At 47.2% G+C, this 18,757-nt stretch overlaps 2 protein-coding genes across 5 annotated transcripts in view; one reads left to right on the top strand and one right to left on the bottom strand.

Moving 5' to 3' along the window:
* The first annotated feature begins 497 nt into the window (after nt 1–497).
* LOC311353400 (nardilysin-like) lies at nt 498–18,354 on the top strand. 4 transcript variants are annotated; one of them, XM_084473300.1, is made up of 31 exons: nt 498–637; nt 1,326–1,541; nt 1,716–1,995; nt 2,159–2,240; nt 2,368–2,521; nt 2,688–2,761; nt 2,864–2,959; nt 3,145–3,267; nt 3,535–3,592; nt 3,824–3,897; nt 4,087–4,156; nt 4,258–4,335; nt 7,136–7,256; nt 7,362–7,420; nt 7,552–7,606; nt 7,752–7,856; nt 8,105–8,228; nt 8,897–8,983; nt 11,942–12,061; nt 12,792–12,843; nt 13,129–13,279; nt 13,578–13,705; nt 13,799–13,961; nt 14,530–14,561; nt 14,772–14,910; nt 15,556–15,603; nt 15,774–15,826; nt 15,974–16,057; nt 16,507–16,714; nt 17,019–17,108; nt 17,189–18,354. In XM_084473300.1, exons 2-31 carry the CDS (start codon nt 1,348–1,350, stop codon nt 17,399–17,401), a joined length of 3,315 nt encoding a protein of 1,104 aa, XP_084329426.1. In that variant the 5' UTR covers nt 498–637; nt 1,326–1,347; the 3' UTR covers nt 17,402–18,354. The 4 variants fall into 4 exon arrangements, with proteins under 4 accessions (XP_084329426.1, XP_084329427.1, XP_084329429.1 ...); XM_084473301.1 differs by having other exon boundaries at nt 560–707; XM_084473303.1 differs by having other exon boundaries at nt 560–707; nt 1,396–1,541.
* The window catches only part of LOC311353146 (microtubule-associated serine/threonine-protein kinase 3-like), a gene marked incomplete at its 3' end in the record, with an annotated part of 56,709 nt that continues 56,068 nt past the window's right edge, over nt 18,117–18,757 (bottom strand). The window contains exon 28 of the mRNA XM_084472968.1: nt 18,117–18,127. Coding sequence (XP_084329094.1) covers nt 18,117–18,127 — 11 coding nt within the window. The remainder of the gene's footprint in view (nt 18,128–18,757) is intronic.

An 18,757-nucleotide genomic window follows, 5' to 3' on the forward strand; every position in this document is an offset into this window, starting at 1 on the left:
GAGAGAGAGATTTTGTATATCTTTGTATTATCAGAGCTATTATTATTTAGGACTACCTGGTATATACAATTTGATTATCTTAATCAATCCCAGACGATAAATTAGGATGCAGTCTCTTAATAGGTGGAGTAGGAGTAGGCCTCATAGGAGACAAATATTGTGAGATATACATTTTAGGAAAAAATAACAAAAAATAATAATTAAAAAACGAAGGTATCCCATCAATATCACCCACATTATTATGTTGTAGTAAATAGATAGATAGATGAATAAATACTTTATTGATCCCCACGGGGAAATTCTAATAAAAAAACTGATACTTGATCATTTGTCAACAATATCCTGTGAGAATGCCTGCAGAAGAAGTGCATCGTCAGAGATGTAAAATAGAAACCCAACGAGATCACCATTACTCACACAACACAACTGAAACAATTCACTTCCAATCTACGCGCCCTACGTAAGACGCAACGCGGTGGAGACGCGCTGCCTTCAGCCAATCAGAGCTCTTCCGTCGAGGCGGTCCGCTAATCGCAGGCTTTGTTTTGACTCAACGCAACTTCCTTCCAGTCAGGTTGACAATTGTCCGATACAGGCCACTTACTTACAAACACAGATAGCATAAACTCAGCAAAAGGTGAGTTTTTAGCACACGGTAGCCTTCTCTGTGTATCGCTGCCAAGGCGTTTGGCGGCTCCACCTGTACGGTACGTGGAGTTCCTTGGGGGTTGATTTCACGGGCGCTCCTTGTCAACTACTTAAAGCTAATGGCGTGAAGCTAGCCTGTCCGTAAGACTACCAAAGCATTTAAGTCTGCCTTAAGACTCCTATAGCCCTCCAATACTCGAGGCCGTCGAGGCTTTTTTTTATCCTTTACTCAAGTCAACCCCGATCCTTGGTCTGAGTAGCCGTGAACCTAGATGGCCCGCCATGCATGTTCTTGATGACCTACTTGGCTCATACTACCTGGTCAGGGTGTGTATGATGCCACACGTGGGATATGCAGGACGACACGATGCGATGCTATAGTGAACTGGTTTTACCGCTCTCTCAGTAGATCGATGGCATAATCGGAACTCCGTGATGAAGTGTTACAGAGCATAAATTAGATTAGCGATTGTTGGCATGTAAAGCGGCACTATAACGGATAGTAGAAAGTCAAGATCGTAATATGCAAACGATTACCAATGGTTGAGTCTACTCTGTCGAGACTTAATTTCCAATTCACTGTGATTAAGGTCTACTGGCTTGATCTGGTATAAATTTCCGTCCACGGTGTAAATGCATGCATGGTAATGCTATTGATAACTCCTCTGTGCTACCAGTGCGACAGACGACCCAGTGGAAATGCCTCTGAGCATTAAGTGTGTGAGTGGCGGGTGTGGGCCGGGACAGGTGCCTTTACCTGAGCAAGGTGAGCCCCCTCCGGTAGCAGAGGACATGGAGCTGCTCGGGGCTGGTGCTGGAGCAGCAAGAGTTGTGCATTCTGACATGGGAGACCCCGGTATCGTCAAATCTCCCAGCGACCCCAAGAAGTACAGGTGAGCTGGTCATCAAGGAAACCAGGCACCAATCGCATCTACCCCAGGGCATGGGTTTCCATTAGTAATGATGAGGTTTATGTTGATATCGATACATGGCACGATGTGGCGCTAAATGCCAAATTATACACAAATCCCCCCGCCCCCCCCCCCCCCCCCCTCCCTTACCACCAGGTACATCCAGCTGGCCAATGGACTGCGGGCGCTGCTCATCTCGGAGCTGAAGGACGGGGAGTGGGCGGAGTGGGGGGGCGCAGCGGCGGAGGCTGATGGAGATGATGATGAGGAGGAGGAGGAGGAGGAGGCAGCGGAGCAGCAGGAGGACGAGGGCGACTCGGGAGAGGGGACGGAGGAAGAAGAAGAGGCGGCAGAGGAGGAGGCGGACAGCGACTTTGAGGAGCTGGACGAGGAGAAGGAAGCTGGGAGGGGCAAGAAGGCGAGCAGTGAGAAGCAGGTACGTGTACGTGTGTGTGTGTGTGTGTGTGTGTGTGTGTGTGTGTGTGTGTGTGTGTGTGTGTGTGTGTGTGTGTGTGTGTGTGTGTGTGTGTGTGTGTGTGTGTGTGTGTGTGTGTGTGTGTGTGTGTGTGTGTGTCTCTGACCCTGGTGTGTGTGTCCAGTCAGCAGCTGCTCTGTGTATCGCCGTCGGCAGTTTCAGCGATCCGGAAGACCTAGCGGGCCTGGCCCACTTCCTAGAGCACAGTGAGTCGGTCTGTGTTCTGTTGGTCTCTTAGTCTGTATGTTTGTCAGTCTATCTGTCATTCAGCCTGTCTATCTCTCTCTGTCTCCCTGTGTTATGACATCTTTACGAATGTCTGTCTCCCCCTAGTGGTGTTCATGGGCAGTGAGAAGTACCCCGCTGAGAACGGCTTTGATGCATTCCTCAAGAAGCACGGGGGCAGCGATAACGCCTCCACCGACTGTGAGAGGACCATCTTCCAGTTTGACGTCCAGAGGAAGTACTTCAGACAAGCGCTGGACAGGTCAGAGGCTAGCTGATGTAGCCGCGCTAGCCACACTATGGTGTAGCGAGCGGAACACAGACAATACTGCTGGTCGTTTGATGCTAGCCGCTGTTGGCTACTGCTAGCTGCTCAGCCTATTGGTGTTAAAAGGTTGATCCTGATATATCATGTCTTCATCTTCCAGGTGGGCTCAGTTCTTCATCTGCCCTCTGATGATTGAGGACGCCATCGAGAGAGAAGTGGAGGCAGTGGACAGCGGTGAGTCTCTGTCGCTGTCTCTCCCTCTGTCTCTCTCGCTCTGTTCCTACTGGCTTCCTGTCTGTGTCTTATTGGCTTCCTGTCTGTTCTTGTGATCTCCAGAGTACCAGTTGGCTCGTCCGTCAGATTCACACCGAAAGGAGATGCTGTTCGGCAGCCTGGCCAAGCCGGGTCACCCCATGGCCAAGTTCTGCTGGGGTGAGCAGCCTCACCTCAATCTGAATAGTATATATCCATAGAAAAAAGCCCTACTAGTTATTGTGACACAACGTACCGTTATGATACAAAAAGTTCTGCCCAAAAACAATTTAAGGTTATTCTCTTGAAGATTCTCTTTCTGTTGACCATTAAACCCATACTGCCTCTTGTTGTTCTTCTGACAGGCAACGCCCAGACTTTAAAACATGAGCCCAAAGAGAAACAGATCAACACCTATCAGCGGCTCAGAGATTTCTGGAAACGCTTCTACTCCGCCCACTACATGACCCTGACCGTCCAATCAAAAGGTACCTTAGGCTTGTGTGACCGTAGCCATCCAATCAAAAGGTACTATTGCCCTGTGTGACCCTGGTCATCCATCGCTTTCCAATTAAACAGTATTTTAGCCCCGCCCTCTGCATGACCCTAGCCGTCAAAAGGTGCCTTTGCCCAGTCCGTCCAATCTAAAGGTGCTGTCGCCCCATCCACTACATGACTCTGGTCCTCTCAGGGTAGGGGTGTGGCTGTGTTCCAGGAGGGTGGAGTTGATTGTTCTGTGCTCTTGTGTTCTGCAGAGACCCTGGACACGCTGGAGGAGTGGGTGAGGGAGATCTTCGCCAAGGTGCCCAACAAGTAAGATGGACGTGTGTGTGTGTGTGTGTGTGTGTGTGTGTGTGTGTGTGTGTGTGTGTGTGTGTGTGTGTGTGTGTGTGTGTGTGTGTGTGTGTGTGTGTGTGTGTGTGTGTGTGTGTGTGTGTGGATACGGGTACGAATGTGTGTTACAAGTGTGTGCATAATTCAAATCTGTCAGGTCAGGTGCATGTATGTGATCCAGGTTTGGGTGTGTCATGATGTGTGTTTCAGTGGTGAACCCAAGCCAGACTTCTCTCATCTCCAGGAGCCCTTTGACACCCCAGCGTTTAACAAGATGTACAGGGGTAAGGGTCCGGCGCCCAGCTAACTGTAACTAAGCAAGGCATCAGTCGCAATAAGTACTGATTTTCTGATATTGTCACTAGTTAGTCTTGATTGTACTACTTTGAGTATTGTCACTTTAAGTGTTGTATGGTATATCGAGTTCTAAGTAAATATTAACGTGTGTATGTGCATCATTGTGTGTATCCCAGTGGTCCCAGTGAGGAAGGTGCATGGGCTCACCCTCAGCTGGGCCGTGCCCCCCCAGGCCCGTCACTACAGGTAAGTTCCGGTCCACAGGTGGCTTCAGGGGAGGATTCTCATTGGGTCTGCTGCAGAGCGATGACATCACTGCCCACTGTCCTTCATGTGTTCTCTGGCAGAGTGAAACCCCTGCACTACATCTCCTGGCTGATTGGCCACGAGGGGAAGGGCAGCATCCTGTCAGTGCTCAGGAAGAAGTGAGTCCTTATTTATGAAAGAGGAGTTGATAAAGAGGAAGAAAGTGTGTGTGTGTGTGTGTGTGTGTGTGTGTGTGTGTGTGTGTGTGTGTGTGTGTGTGTGTGTGTGTGCAACATGGCGGCCAGAGCAAACACTGCCTCACCACCCTAAGCACGTATGGAAGTGTATGGAATTAGTATGGAAGTGATCATCATACTAATGTTTGCGATGTGCATAATCATCACTTTGAAGTGTTAAAAGCCGCATTACTCACCGGTAGAATCAGGCAACAAAGTTGGCGCGTTCATGACCCGACGCCCAAGGCGCAGATGGTAGCAGGAAGGCCTTCCGTGTACACCCGACACCCTCTGTTCCAAGACGAATGGACATTATTCCAGCACGAAGAGAGGACTTTCAGGAAAAGTTTGGATACAAAGCGATTGAAGGAGAAACTGAGCTTTGTCTTCTCAGGTGAAACACCCGACAAATGGATTAAGATCACCCATATCTTCTGTTGAGTTTACTTCAAGAACAGCACTTTTACAACTTGCCATAATGATGGAAGACCATATCGAATATCATTATTAAAGTATACCAAGAGGATATTAAAAAAGTTCCCATGCCTGAACCCAACTCTCCCGACACCCGGATTCTGGACTCCCTCCGGGAGTGGATAGCGACGCAGTTACGCTTCATTCGGGATGTCATTCAACCGCAGCTCACCAACAGAAGCACAGAACGTCAACACCCGATACAGGTGGGAAGAAAATAACTTTCTTATCTATGGCAACAAAGGAGATCAAAAGCAATTGGCATAGTTCTAAACAGTAGCACATACCCAAGCCCAATCCCCGCAGTAAGTAATGTGGATCTGGTCCATAAATATTAAGTAGATCACGCTTCAGGATGCACCGTGGCAATCCCAAATGACCATTGACCCCCAGGCTGCCAGCTTCATACGCAGGCCTTCACAGAGACAGAGGTAGAAAAAGTCATAACCTCCCTAGCCAATAATAAGGTGAGTGGCTGCGATGGAGTAACTTACAAGACATTAAAGGCCACGACGCAAGTCTCATGCGCAACTCTTCCCCAATCATGGAAAGGGGCTTTAATACATAGAATCCCTAAAACAGCCCTGACGATCCGTTTACATGGATAGACATTTCATTGTTGCCGACAGTGCCGACATTTTTACAAAATGCCTACTTGCCCGCATTCTACCATGGCTTACAGAAAACAAAATACTCTCCCATAGTCAAAAGGCCTACATCAGCCGGGAAGGGATGAATGAACACGCCTTCTGCCTAAAGACTTGGAAGATGATTTCAAGCATGACTCTAGCAAGTTTATGCCATTTTTTTCAAGATGCGTTCGGCACTCTACCACACAGTGTCATGCTATACACACTGAAAGAGATAAATCTTCCCCCAGCCTACACTGATATAATTGTTGATGTATACAGAACATCTTTCCTCCAGGCAATTTGCAATAACACCTTAACCAACCTAATCCCGCTATAAATTGGAATTAAAACAGGGTGCCCATGGAGTGCGGTCAACTTTATCCTCGCCATAAATAGTTGGCTGAGGTGGCTACAACAGTGCGCGCCGGCAGGGGGGCGCTCTCCTAACCCAGTCCAAGCATACGCCGATGACGTACAGATTGCATCCAGACACAAGACTGTCATCCAACAGGATTAGCTGCACGTAGATGTTCTTGCAGTGGTCCAAACTGGAGGTGAAACAAGTGTGGCGTCTTCTATGAGAGGCGTAGCAGAGGAAACCGCTGGTATTCATCAAAGTCAGATAAACCACCTGTGCCCCAGATCTGAACTTAAGTACAACTTAAGTGGGCAAGGCCGGACAGCGCAGCAGTCACGCTTGAGGACATCATTGCAGACCCACTCATCTACTCCCGCGAAACCTGCAAGCTCAGCGACGAGCGTTGAGAGCTACCATCAACAGCAACGCACAGCACTGGACAAGCCTTAGGTTACAAGGAAAATTTGCGTGCTTACCATCTGCAAATCATTCCCTTTCTCACCCCATATTTTCCAACGTGTCAAGGATGGCGAGGATGTTTTCATTTTTACTATCGAAGCCCGCCTCGAAGTTCTTCCAACGAAATCCAACTTGTCCACTTGGTACCCCTCCAGCCACGGCCCACACTGCATCCTCCACCCTACCACCCATACAAATGAGACCACAGCACATGGATGTCCTAAAAGTCCTAAATGGATGCAATTTACAAAGGCCTGTACATTGCAAGCCATGATAGATTAGTGGACCTAGTAACACAAGGCATCAAAGAAGTGCAAGTGGAAACAAAGATATACAAACACTATACAGACGGACTGGTTCAACTGTGAACACCTGAATAACACGTACTTCAGTAATATCCCAAATACCCCTGATATTACCATTGTAGATGTTTCTAGTAAGTCTGTGCTCTGTGACTATTGTGTTAGGATGTTGCATTGACTTGTATATGGACATCTGCTTTAACACTAAGCTTTTAAAATACCAACCACGTTTAAACAGTATCACAAACTTAGGTTTTAATTGCACATTTACATTTACATTTACATTTAGAGCATTTAGCTGACGCTTTTATCCAAAGCGACTTACAATAAGTACATTTGTCATAAGAAGTGAAACAATTGGGTTACAACTCTATGGACTAAGGAAACCAAACTCAGAGACTTTCAAAGTATTGCTCCATCACTGCCATAATAGGCAGTCTATCAATCTGGAGATGAAGGTGCAATGTTTATCCACAAGAAATAATGCAGATGTGTGTGTGTGTGTGTGGTGTCTGTAGGTGCTGGGCCCTGGCTCTGTTCGGAGGGAACAATGAAACAGGTTTCGACCAGAACTCCACCTACTCCATCTTCTCCATCTCCATCACCCTTACAGACCAGGGCTTCCAAAATGTCTATGAGGTACACACACGATTATTGACTGATTAGTGAAACTGATCAATACAGTGGGTGAGTATGGAACGTGTCATTCATTTAGTAATTGGTCAATTCCTTCATGTCATTCAGGTGGTCCACTTGGTGTTTCAATATATGAAGATGCTGCAGACCCTGGGACCACAGCAGAGGTACACACACGAAAGGCCCGCACACTCCAATAATCTAAATTCTTTGACCCATTTATTCATTTTCGATTACTTGATAACTAACTAACTAACTAACTATGAGGATGTTGTGGGCCTTCTCTCTCTCTGTTCAGGATCTATGAGGAAATCCAGAAGATTGAAGCAAATGAGTTCCACTATCAGGAGCAGGTCAGGAAATGAAAGAGTCATGGCGGTTGTCGTTGGTTTTGCTGAGTATTATTGTGTTGTACTGGGTCATAATGAGTCATACTGTTTCTGTTTAGTTTGCACTGGGTCTGACTGGTTCTTTCTGGTTCTGTGTGTTTCCTGGCAGACGGATCCCATCATGTATGTGGAGAACATCTGTGAGAACATGCAGCTGTTCCCCAAGGAGGACTTCCTGACCGGAGACCAGCTCATGTTTGAGTACAACCCCCAGGTACAGTGACCTCCAACCTTTTCCCTGTGTTTAATTTGTTCAACCCAGAAGCGTCTGTAAAGATTTGATCCCCAATGTCTAAGCTGTTCTTGAGAAACATGCTTGAGCCTCAGCCTCAGTCTTCAAGGACCTTGATCTGATTTCATTGCAAGTCGCTTTGGAATCAAGTTGTGTGTGTGTGTGTGTGTGTGTGTGTGTGTGTGTGTGTGTGTGTGTGTGTGTGTGTGTGTGTGTGTGTGTGTGTGTAGGTGATTAGTGAGGCCCTCAGACTGTTGACTCCAGAGAGGGCTAACCTGCTGCTGCTGTCCCCGGAACACGAGGGCACCTGTCCCCTCAGGGAGCGCTGGTTCACCACCAGCTACAGCAAAGAGGGTAACTCACACTCACACTACATGCAGACTGTATTAACTGATAGGGGGTTTCATTTTGATGTGAATGCGATTAGACGGCATCGCGGTTCCAGGGGAGGGACTTGGGTAGAAGGGTTGCTGCGTTGTCTCTGCAACCGAGACCAAGCAGCGATATCAACATGAGCAGTTCTAACTGGAGAGACGGTGAAATCCGCGAGCTGCTGACCGTCATGGGAGAGAAGGTGATGCAGTCGCATTTAACGAAGACGGGGAAAGATGGTGCGATCTACGAAATAACAGCAGAGGAACTTTCCTTATGAGGCTTTTGTCGGGATAAAAAACATGTGGTCAGCAAAATAAAGAATATGTTGGTGTTTTTGTACTTGTAAATAGTTAATAGCATTTGTAGCCAGATGTTGTCTACTCATTCTTGCATGCGAGTAGCTTGAATAAAAAAAAACTTTGGAGTATTTGGAGGCTACTCCAATGAACCAAGAAAGCCGGCTCCTTGACGAAGGCGGATTATACCCCCGCGGTTTCACACAGGCAACACAGTGAAATTGCAGGGTGTGCCAAGCCGAGACCGTACCAGCTTGGCAGTCTAGACATGCCTATTGTGTGGTTCTGTGAGACTAGTTCTGATCGTTTCATTGCCAACCAACTGGTTCTGCTTTGTTCTGTCTCCTTCAGACATCCCAGAGGAGTGGGCAAAGCGCTGGAAAGGAGAGCTTGCATTGAACTCAGACCTCCACCTACCAGAAGAAAACAAGTTCATTGGTCAGTCTGGAATAGCATTACCTACCATTACTGACCCAGAATGCATGGAGCACACCCCACAATGGCCTGTCTCTAAATAATAGACACAACACAACTAGTTAACTAGTTAAAATGTATCTATTTATTATCTGTCAACATAACTCTACAAATAGTCAACACTAAAATAACTCACCTTCAACCAGTTCATTCAAATAAATCTACTTACTAGTAAATCTTTATTAGTGAACATTTCTAAAAGTAAGTTTAAACAAACCACAGACTGAAAACCAACTAAGCGAGACAGGAGTTTGAGTTTGACTACTCGAGTAACTGCATGGAACTACATTTACATTTACATTTAGGGCATTTAGCAGACGCTTTTATCCAAAGCGACTTACAAGTACATTTGTCATTGGATAAAAGTGAAACAATATATTGCCGTCGGTACAGTAAAGATTTTCATAGAACCAAGTGCAAGTACTAACAATCGCCAGGCCGACCCATTCCCCGTATACAGCAGTGATAGCTAGCTACTGCAGATGCTACACAATTAAGTACATGCTACACAAGATGCATATGCTACACAATTAAGTACATGCTACACAATTAAGTACAATGAATGAATACAATGTGCATTAAGTGCGTTCATTAAGTGCCAGGACGTACAACAGACAATAGTACAACAGACAAATAAAGGGACTGAATGGCTATGCTGAGTCTAGGTGAGCTCTGAACAGGTGAGTTTTGTGGAAGCTGGTGAGTGACTCGGTGCCTGACATCGGCAGGGAGCTCGTTCCACCACTGTGGTCCTAAAATAGAGAAGAGTTGTGATTTTGCTGATCAACCTTTGCTTGCTCTTAGCGATGGCGGTACCAGACGTCCAGCTGAGGTAGTTGAGTGGAGGGATCGAGCTGGGGTGTGTGGTTTGACCAACGCTTGGAGGTAGGCAGGGGCAGTTCCATTGACCGCCTTGTATGCCAGTACCATCATCTTGAATCTGATGCAGGCTACTACAGGGAGACAGTGGAGGTGGCGGAAGATGGGAGTCACATGGGAGAATTTAGGTAGGTTGAACACGAGGCGCGCTGCTGCGTTCTGGATACGCTGCAAAGGTTTAATCGCAGAGACAGAGAGTCCAGCCAGGAGCGAGTTGCAGTAGTCGAGGCGGGAGATGACCAGCGCTTGGACTAGAAGCTGAGCTGCTTCCCTTGTGAGGAAGGGCCGTATCCTGTGAATGTTGTAAAGTGCAAATCTGCAGGATTGGGCCACTGCAGTGATGTTGGCGGTGCAACATAACTGGTTGTCTAGTACCACACCAAGGTTTCTGGCAGTTGGAGACGGATACAGTGATGTTCTCGACAGTGACCAGTAAGTCCATGTGTGGGCAATCCTTCCCTGGTATTTGGAGGAGTTCAGTCTTGTTGAGGTTAAGCCTCAGGTGATGGGCAGACGTCCAAGTGCTGACGTCTGCTAGACATTCAGATATGGGTGTTGCAATCAGGGCTTTGTCAGAGGAGGGGAAAGAGAGGAATAGCTGAGTGTCGTCAGCATAGCAGTGATATGAAAAAACGTGTGATGTAATTACAGAGCCCAGAGATCTGGTATAGAGGGAGAACAGAAGGGGCCCCAGTACAGAGCCTTGAGGGACACCAGTGCCAAGTGTGCAAGGTTTGGAGCCATTCCATGTTACCTGATAGGTGCGATTCGACAGGTAGGATGTGAACCAGGATAGGGCAGATTCACCAATGCCAAGTTCGGCGAGAGTGGCAAGGAGGATCTGGTGGTTCACCGTGTCAAATGCTGCGAACAGGTCAAGGAGAATGAGAACCGATGAGAGGGATGAGACCCTGGCATCACGGAGGGATTCAGTCACCGTGAGGAGAGCCGTCTCAGTGGAGTGTGCCTTCTTGAAGCCTGACTGGTGAGGGTCAATCAAGTTGTTATGTTATAGGAGGACAGTTGGTTAGAGATGGCACGTTCAAGTGTTTTAGAGAGGAATGAAAGAAGAGATACCGGTCTGTAGTTCTGGATATCGGTGGTGTCAAGGGTTGGTTTTTTGAGGAGAGGCTTTATTCTGGCAGTCTTGAAAGACGCTGGAACAATGTCTGAAGTGAGGGAGGAATTGATGAGGGCGGTGAGAAATGGCAGGAGGTCGACCGAGATGGCCTGGAGGAGAGAGGAAGGGATAGGGTCAAGGGGGCAGGTGGTGGCGTGGTTGGAGTTAACTATTCTATTGACCTCTTCGGAGGTGAGGGGGATAAAGTGGGTAAAAACAGAGGTGGGTATGGGTGGAGGGAGGATGGTGGCAGGGGTAAAAGTGGAGCTAATGTCCTTCTGGGTAAAGTAGGTGACAAAGTCATCAGCAGTGAGGGAGGAAGGAGGCGGAGGGGAGGGAGGGGTGAGGAGGGAAGAGAACATGGAAAATAGTTTCCTTGGGTTGGAGGCAGAGGAGTTGATTTTAGACCGGTAGAAAGTAGATTTGGCTGTTGACACAGTGGAGGTGAAATCTGAGAGAAGGTGAAGATAGTGAGATAAATCATTAGGACAGTCTGATCTCTTCCATTTCCTCTCAGCTGCCCGCAACTCTGTTCTATAAGACCGCAGAGATTCGGACAGCCAAGGTGGAGGGGGTGAGGATCGTGCAGGTCTGGAGTGGAAGGGACAGAGGGAGTCCAAGGGAGAGGGAGGATAGCATAGTGTCAGAGGCTTCCTCAGTGGATAGTTGAAGGGGAGAATCGTTCGACAGAAGGTAGTGCGGACAGAACAGTTGAGGCAAACGTAGAGGGAGAGAGAGATTTCAGGTTACGGTGGCTGGTGACAATGTGAGGGGTAGAGAGGAGGGAGGGAGAGGATTTCAGGGGGAGAGAAAAAGCAACAAAGTGATGGTCAGATACAGGAAGCGGGGTGACAGAGAGAGCCGAGGTACCGCAGGACCTTGTGAATATCAGGTCAACTAAACCTACCTGCTTCCCGCCACAGCGACAGACTTTGAGCTGAGACCGCTGGACTGTCCCGACAGCGAGTTCCCCGTCAAAATCTCCAGCAACGACAGAGGTTGTCTCTGGTACAAGAAGGACAACAAGTTCAAGATCCCTAAAGGTAAGACTAATGTGGGCTTGAGGTTATACTCTAATCCACTAGGGGGCAGATAAGACAGATTCTGCGGTCGAATGGTCTGATAAATTACGTTGTATGTCCTTTCCTAACCTCTTTTCCTTGACCTTGATGGGAAACATCATGAGGTCAAGGAAAGATGTGAAGGAGAATGTGTAAGAACTGAGGAAAAGACTGGTGGTGCGAAGAGAATCCGACTGCACTTCCTCTAAGCTCAGTCATTATGCGACGGCGGATGTAATGGACGTGGGTCTGCCGTGATGAATCAACAAGGAAAAGTGGATCTTGGATGCTTGTGCGTTCTTATCGTGTGGTTTCTTGCAGGCTGTATAAATGTTGACAACCAGGGGAAAAATATCACTTTATTACCATGGTGGGAATTTAAATAAACACCTTCAATAAAGGCTCCCAGTTACAAAATGGAAACTTAATAGTTTCCATTAATACAATAATACATTGAGAATGGTTGCTCAAGTTCACACTTCTGTCCTCTCATATTTATGGATATAGATCCCAATTAGTATGATTGTATGAAAATAACGGCCCAATGGGGACATTTTTAAATGTTCATGTCGCAAGGTATTGTGGGACAGCATTATCTCCTTTCATAAAGGACGGTCCACTGTACCCACGTGGACTCTATGGGCTAATACCGTACAATAGTCGTGATAGCCGGTTGTTCTTCACCAAATCTCATGGTTCATTTGTCTTTCAGCATATGTCCGTTTCCACCTTCTGTCCCCGGTCATTCAGAAGAGCCCGAAGAGGTAAAACCCTCCGATACATTTTGATTGTGTCGACGCAAGCTTTGTATGTCAGGGCCTTAACATTGAGCGAGTGGAGAGAATGTGACCCATGTTTGATCCTTTCCAGTTTTAATAACTGAGCATTGAAAAGAGTTACACATTTTAAATAACATACAAAATTGATCTAAATGTCAGAAAATATCTACGTATAACAATATGAGTAGTAAGGACGTGAATTTTATTGACCATTTATGCCATATATATAATATATATAGTATATATTAACATGTCGACCCCGCCCTCCAGCCTGGTCCTGTTCGACCTGTTCGTCAACATCCTGGCCCACAACCTGGCCGAGCCCGCCTACCAGGCCCAGGTGGCCCAGCTGGAGTACAAGCTGGTGGCCGCAGAGCACGGCCTGCTGCTCAGGCTCAAGGGCTTCAACCACAAGCTGCCGGTACGCACCGACGCACACGCACGCGTGTTCAAGTTCAGACTCTCCACACTAACTCACTCTAGACATTTTCTGAGAGATGCACATTCTGCACACGTAGTAACACAAATACAGACTAAAAAGAGTAGGTAGTCATTGGAACAGCCCTTTATAAATGCAGTCCCCATTACTTGTAACCTGTGTGTGTGTGTGTGTGTGTGTGTGTGTGTGTGTGTGTGTGTGTGTGTGTGTGTGTGTGTGTGTGTGTGTGTGTGTGTGTGTGTGTGTGTGTGTGTGTGTGTGTGTGTGTGTGTGTGTGTAGCTGCTGTTGGAGCTCCTGGTGGACCACCTGGCGGACTTCAGTGCAGAAGAGGAGGTCTTCTCCATGTTCTCCCAGCAGATGAAGAAGACCTACTTCAACATCCTCATCAACCCAGAGCGCCTGGCCAGGTGCACACGCTTATGGGTTCACTCTCTTATGCTCTTATTATTTCCTTATTCCTCATTTTCCTTATGATTATTTCTGCTTCTCCGCCTCTCCAGAGACGTGCGCCTGCTGGTTCTGGAGCCCGGCCGCTGGTCCCTGGTCCAGAAGTACCAGGCCCTGGTGGAGGGGGTGAGCGTGGAGGACCTGCTGGCCTTCAGCAGAGCGCTAAAGGAGCAGCTGTACGCTGAGGGCCTGGTGCAGGGGAACCTCACCAGCACGGTCAGAACCCAGCACACTACCATGCACCCCAGGGTCAGAACCCAGCACACTACCATGACCCCAGGGTCAGAACCCAGCACACTACCATGACCCCAGGGTCAGGGTTAACCACGGTCAGAACCCAGCACACTACCATGACCCCAGGGTCAGAACCCAGCACACTACCATGACCCCAGGGTCAGAACCCAGCACACTACCATGACCCCAGGGTCAGAACCCAGCACACTACCATGACCCCAGGGTCAGGGTTAAAATAAAAAGGCTAAAAATAATTTGATTTATTTTTTCTCAATTTTGTTTTGAAAATCTGTTGACTCCTGTATTTGCAAAGGATATGCAATGATTATTTTTTTCATTGAAGCAATTGAATATTGTCATTGAACATAGAAAATAACAAATGTTTCCACATTTGATAAACGCTCAGGGAATGGTCAACAAAGCCACATTACAAGGGGGCATAAAAAGCCCTTGTTTAAAACTGTAAATATCCAACCCTGACACACACACATGTGGTGAGTCTGTGTGGAGGGTTGATGCATGGGGATGACCTCCTCTCTTCTCTACACAGGAGTCCAAACAGATTCTGCAGTACTTAACAAAGTAAGTATTAGAGTATTGGAGTAGGTCTTGTGTTCTATTCCCTGTTCGGACTGCTCCGATCCATCACATCCCCTGCTAGACTTAGTATTCCCTTTCCCTATAGAAACACATGGAATGGTTGAGTTGTGTTAAAGCTCAGCTGGTAGAGCAGCGCATTGACCCTGCCAGGGTTGTGAGTGTGATGGCTCACGCTCTCTCTCCTGTTGACAGCAAGCTGCAGTTCCACCCGCTGGCAGTAGAGGTCCCTGTGCTGTTCCGTGTGCTGGAGATCCCCGAGAAACACCACCTGTGTAAGATCAAGTCCCTCAACAAGGGAGACGCCAACTCTGAGGTCACCGTGTACTACCAGGTAGGGTGCTGGTTAATACCTGTAAGGGTGCTACTGACTACTACCTGGTCATGTACTGACTAATACCAAACTAACCTTACAAGCACGCTGGCCACTAAGCTACCAACCAATGGTGAAAAACACAAGACAAATGGCCCAACTAACAGCACTATGCAGTATGCAGCATTGTATTGAGGTTATCAAGTGGGCACCCTCTTTCACAGATGTTTTGTTAAGTTAGGCCCACGACACCTCCTGAGGGCTTAACAATGACACCAGCGTCCGGAGTCACCACCCTCTATGCTGCCACCACATTGCCACATTTAATGCATCCAAATACTCTTTTCTGCATCGTACTCCTAGCCCTACCGCTAACCCTGACCAAACAAACACGTTAGCACATTAGTCAGCTGGCTTACCTTAGCTTGTACCCCAGGAAGTATGTTTTCTCCTTACCCACAGCCATTCACTTGCTCGTTCTGCTGCCAAGGACATGTTACTAACTGCCTGCCTCAGACTTCATCCACAAATACCCAGTTCAGACAGCAAGCTAGTAGCAGATATAGCCACGACCCCCACGAGTGTGTGTGTGTGTGTGTGCGTGTGCGTGTGCGTGCGTATAATGTGTGTGTGTGTATATATATGTGTATTTTCCCTCTGTTTCAGTCTGGATTGAAGAATCTACGTGAACATACTCTGATGGAGCTGCTGGTGGTGGGTACCTTCCTCCCTGTTCTGTATATGGAATGTGATCCCCTGAATAAATTGTAATGCAATGAAGTGGAATCTCATTTGATCAGTTAGTGAAAGCTGTTAATCCTTGTGACTGTGAGTAAACTGTCATTCAAGCAGTGTTGGTGACCCCCCCTGACCTCTGTTTCCAGATGCACATGGAGGAGCCTTGCTTTGACTTCCTGAGAACTAAAGAGACGCTAGGGTGGGCTCTTGGGATGGACTACACCTGACACCACCTCCACCCCATCTATATGGACTTCACCTGACACCACCTCCACATCAATCTATATGGACTACACAGAAAGTCCATGAATAATTAACAGAACACGGTAACCTTTTGGCCCTACAGGTATCAGGTGTACCCCAGCTGCAGGAACACCTCTGGAGTACTTGGCTACTCGGTCACTGTTGAAACGCAGGCCACAAAGTTCAGGTGAGTCTAGTCTCAGATGTTTAGCAAAACCAGGTCTGACTACATCACAATTCTCTCTCTCACTCACTCACACAGAAACGTTTGGGTTTTACCTATACCCTGTAGCTTCTGTTTATGCTATATTGTACGTTGTTGCCAACAGCAAAGCTGTGTGTAGTTGCGTAGTGTTGACTGCAGGGGGCACAGCATTACAACTGTCCCCTATTCATTAAGCCGCTTCCCATTTCTAGTGTGGCTAACGTTCTTCTGTTCTTCTTAAATAATCAAACATGGAAAATGTACACATTTATTTATATCCTTTTGTATCACTTTGTACCACCATGTCACAACTGCTGTGACATGAATTATAGGTACATATACGCCCGAAACGTCAAAGCCCACTCTAAACAATATATGTTAAAAAATGATGAAACTGTACAATAACACGCTGCTATGGTTACAATCCCCAGCACTGACTTCGTGGAGGGTAAGATCGAGGAGTTCCTGGTGAGTTTTGGCGAGAAGATGGCGTCGCTGAGCGAGGAGGCCTTTAAGACCCAGGTGACGGCGCTGGTGAAGCTGAAGGAGTGCGAGGACTCTCACCTGGGGGAGGAGGTGGACAGACACTGGTTTGAGGTCTTCACCCAGCAGTACGTCTTCCACCGGCTGCATAAGGAGGTGGGAGACGCACATGCACACACACACACATTCCCAGTATGCATATATTCAATCACCTACCTACCTATATATAGACACATGCACATATTCAAACAAAGACAGTGCTTGTGAAGGTATAAGGGTACAGCCAGTGTAACTTTCAGTGCAACACTGGATCGTGTTGGCATACTTGCTTTTGATTCCCATCTTTTGCCAGGACCTTTTTCATGCAATATTAGCATGTTGCCTGATCTTAATTTGTCAGCTCACCTTTTCGATGGGCTTCTACTCCAAACATTTGCATCCTTGCTCCCCCTGCGTGCAGATCGAAGCCTTGAAGCTCATCACCAAGGAGGAGCTGATCTCCTGGTTCAGAGAACATCACTGTGACGACAGCAGGAAGCTCAGCGTGCATGTAAGAACCTCCTTGACTTTATCCACTTTTAGGTTTTTATTTATATTGTGCATATATAAACTGTGTGGTGTGGATGACAGGTGGTGGGCTTTGGAGAGACGGAGGGCGACCTAGCCGAGCCAGCCGGGGGGTGTGGCCACCAGGCCGATGCCCCCTCCACGTACGGCGAGGTTTCCCAGCTCACCTTCCTCCCTGCCACCTCGCCACTGAAGGACACCACCACCATGATCTCGGATATCCGCGCCTTCACCTCCGCCCTGCCCCTGCACCCCTACCACAAGATCCTCCACTAGCCACGCCCTTTAACCACCAGCCACGCCCCGGCACCCCTACCACAAGATCCTCCACTAGCCACACCCCTAACTACTAAAATATATATTATTCATGCCCAAACTGCAAGAGCCTCCACTAACCACCCCCCTAATGACAAGATCATTGATTAGCCCAAGCTACACTCAACAGCCTGATTACAATATCCTTTACTAATCATGCCCTCAAACCACACCCACACGCCCTAACCTCACCCCTCTGCAGCCCCTCGTGTAATTGGCAACTAGGCACTTGTATCAATTATAATAAATTACAATCAGTAATCACGAACTACTTTCATCAAGAAGTGCTCGAGTCTGAAAGCTCTCGTTCATGCCATCTTTTTCTATCTCATGGACTAAATACTGCATGTTTCAATTTTTTGCTGCAATGCCATTCAAGGGTGTTGATTGAGCATGTGAGGCTCTTCCTTTGCCACCAGGTGAGTGATTGGCCATTACAAGCCATGCCAAGCGCTTTCCCTTTAGTGACATCACAAAGGGGAGTGTCCACCCAGATGTATATAACGGCTACATCAACCTGCCAGTTGGTAGAGTCGACTATTAGTCTGGTAGGTACATTCAGCACTAGGTTTTTAAATGGTCTGTAATGGCTAATCAATATCACAACTTTTGGTCAAATAGGGTCCCTTTATGGTCTGGTCTCGATTCTTTCAGGGGCCAAACGTAAGAGCCATACTCAGCTGCCGCCTGTAAAATAAATATAGAATAGATTTTCAGGTTTATGGCAGTCTGCTTGGTTAACTGGTTTACCAGTATTTTATTTGTTGTGTTAGCCTAATTGGCATAGCGTAAATGTTTTAGGTTTGCAGCCTACCTCCTGAAAACTCATTAGGAGGTAGGGTTGTTCTGACAAAATTGCGATCATAGCTGGAGAAAAATGTATAGATTTATTAAAAATAAAAGCTTTGAGAATTCCTGTCTGTCCAGAGTGTATTTTTTTTTCCAAAACTTGCGATAAGTGTGCAAACTTATCAGGTTAACTACTGCCGCTTTAGCGGGTGATTGAAGATACGTTAATCTAGTTCTAAACCTCTTAACTAGCTCATAGCTTAAAATTACCCGGCCATAGCTGTAACGTTGGTCAATGCTGGTCGATAGTGAATTCAATGTTACCTGCTGTTTACCTTGTACACTCCATACTGCACCACCAGTGTGCCAAATCAATATATTTTAAAATACTCTGATGACTCCACCCTATAGTGACCCTATTCACCCAATCCGAGGACCATACACTGTACCAGGGCAATGTGGATTGGTTACTCAAATGGTGTGATACAAACTTGCTCATCATTAATACTGAAGACAGAGGAAATCTAA

The sequence above is a fragment of the Micromesistius poutassou genome (assembly GCF_964030765.1).
Source record: "Micromesistius poutassou genome assembly, chromosome: 9".
Taxonomy (NCBI): Eukaryota; Metazoa; Chordata; class Actinopteri; order Gadiformes; family Gadidae; genus Micromesistius; species Micromesistius poutassou.

What these genes read in the sequence shown, in the direction of transcription:
- LOC311353400 (XM_084473300.1), top strand. Translation starts at nt 1,348, where the DNA reads ATGCCTCTGAGCATTAAGTGTGTGAGTGGCGGGTGTGGGCCGGGACAG. An exon ending in GTTTAACAAGATGTACAGGG is followed by an intron (nt 3,898 to 4,086) that starts GTAAGGGTCCGG and finishes TGTGTATCCCAG; the next exon opens with TGGTCCCAGTGAGGAAGGTG. An exon ending in AGAACTAAAGAGACGCTAGG is followed by an intron (nt 15,827 to 15,973) that starts GTGGGCTCTTGG and finishes TTGGCCCTACAG; the next exon opens with GTATCAGGTGTACCCCAGCT.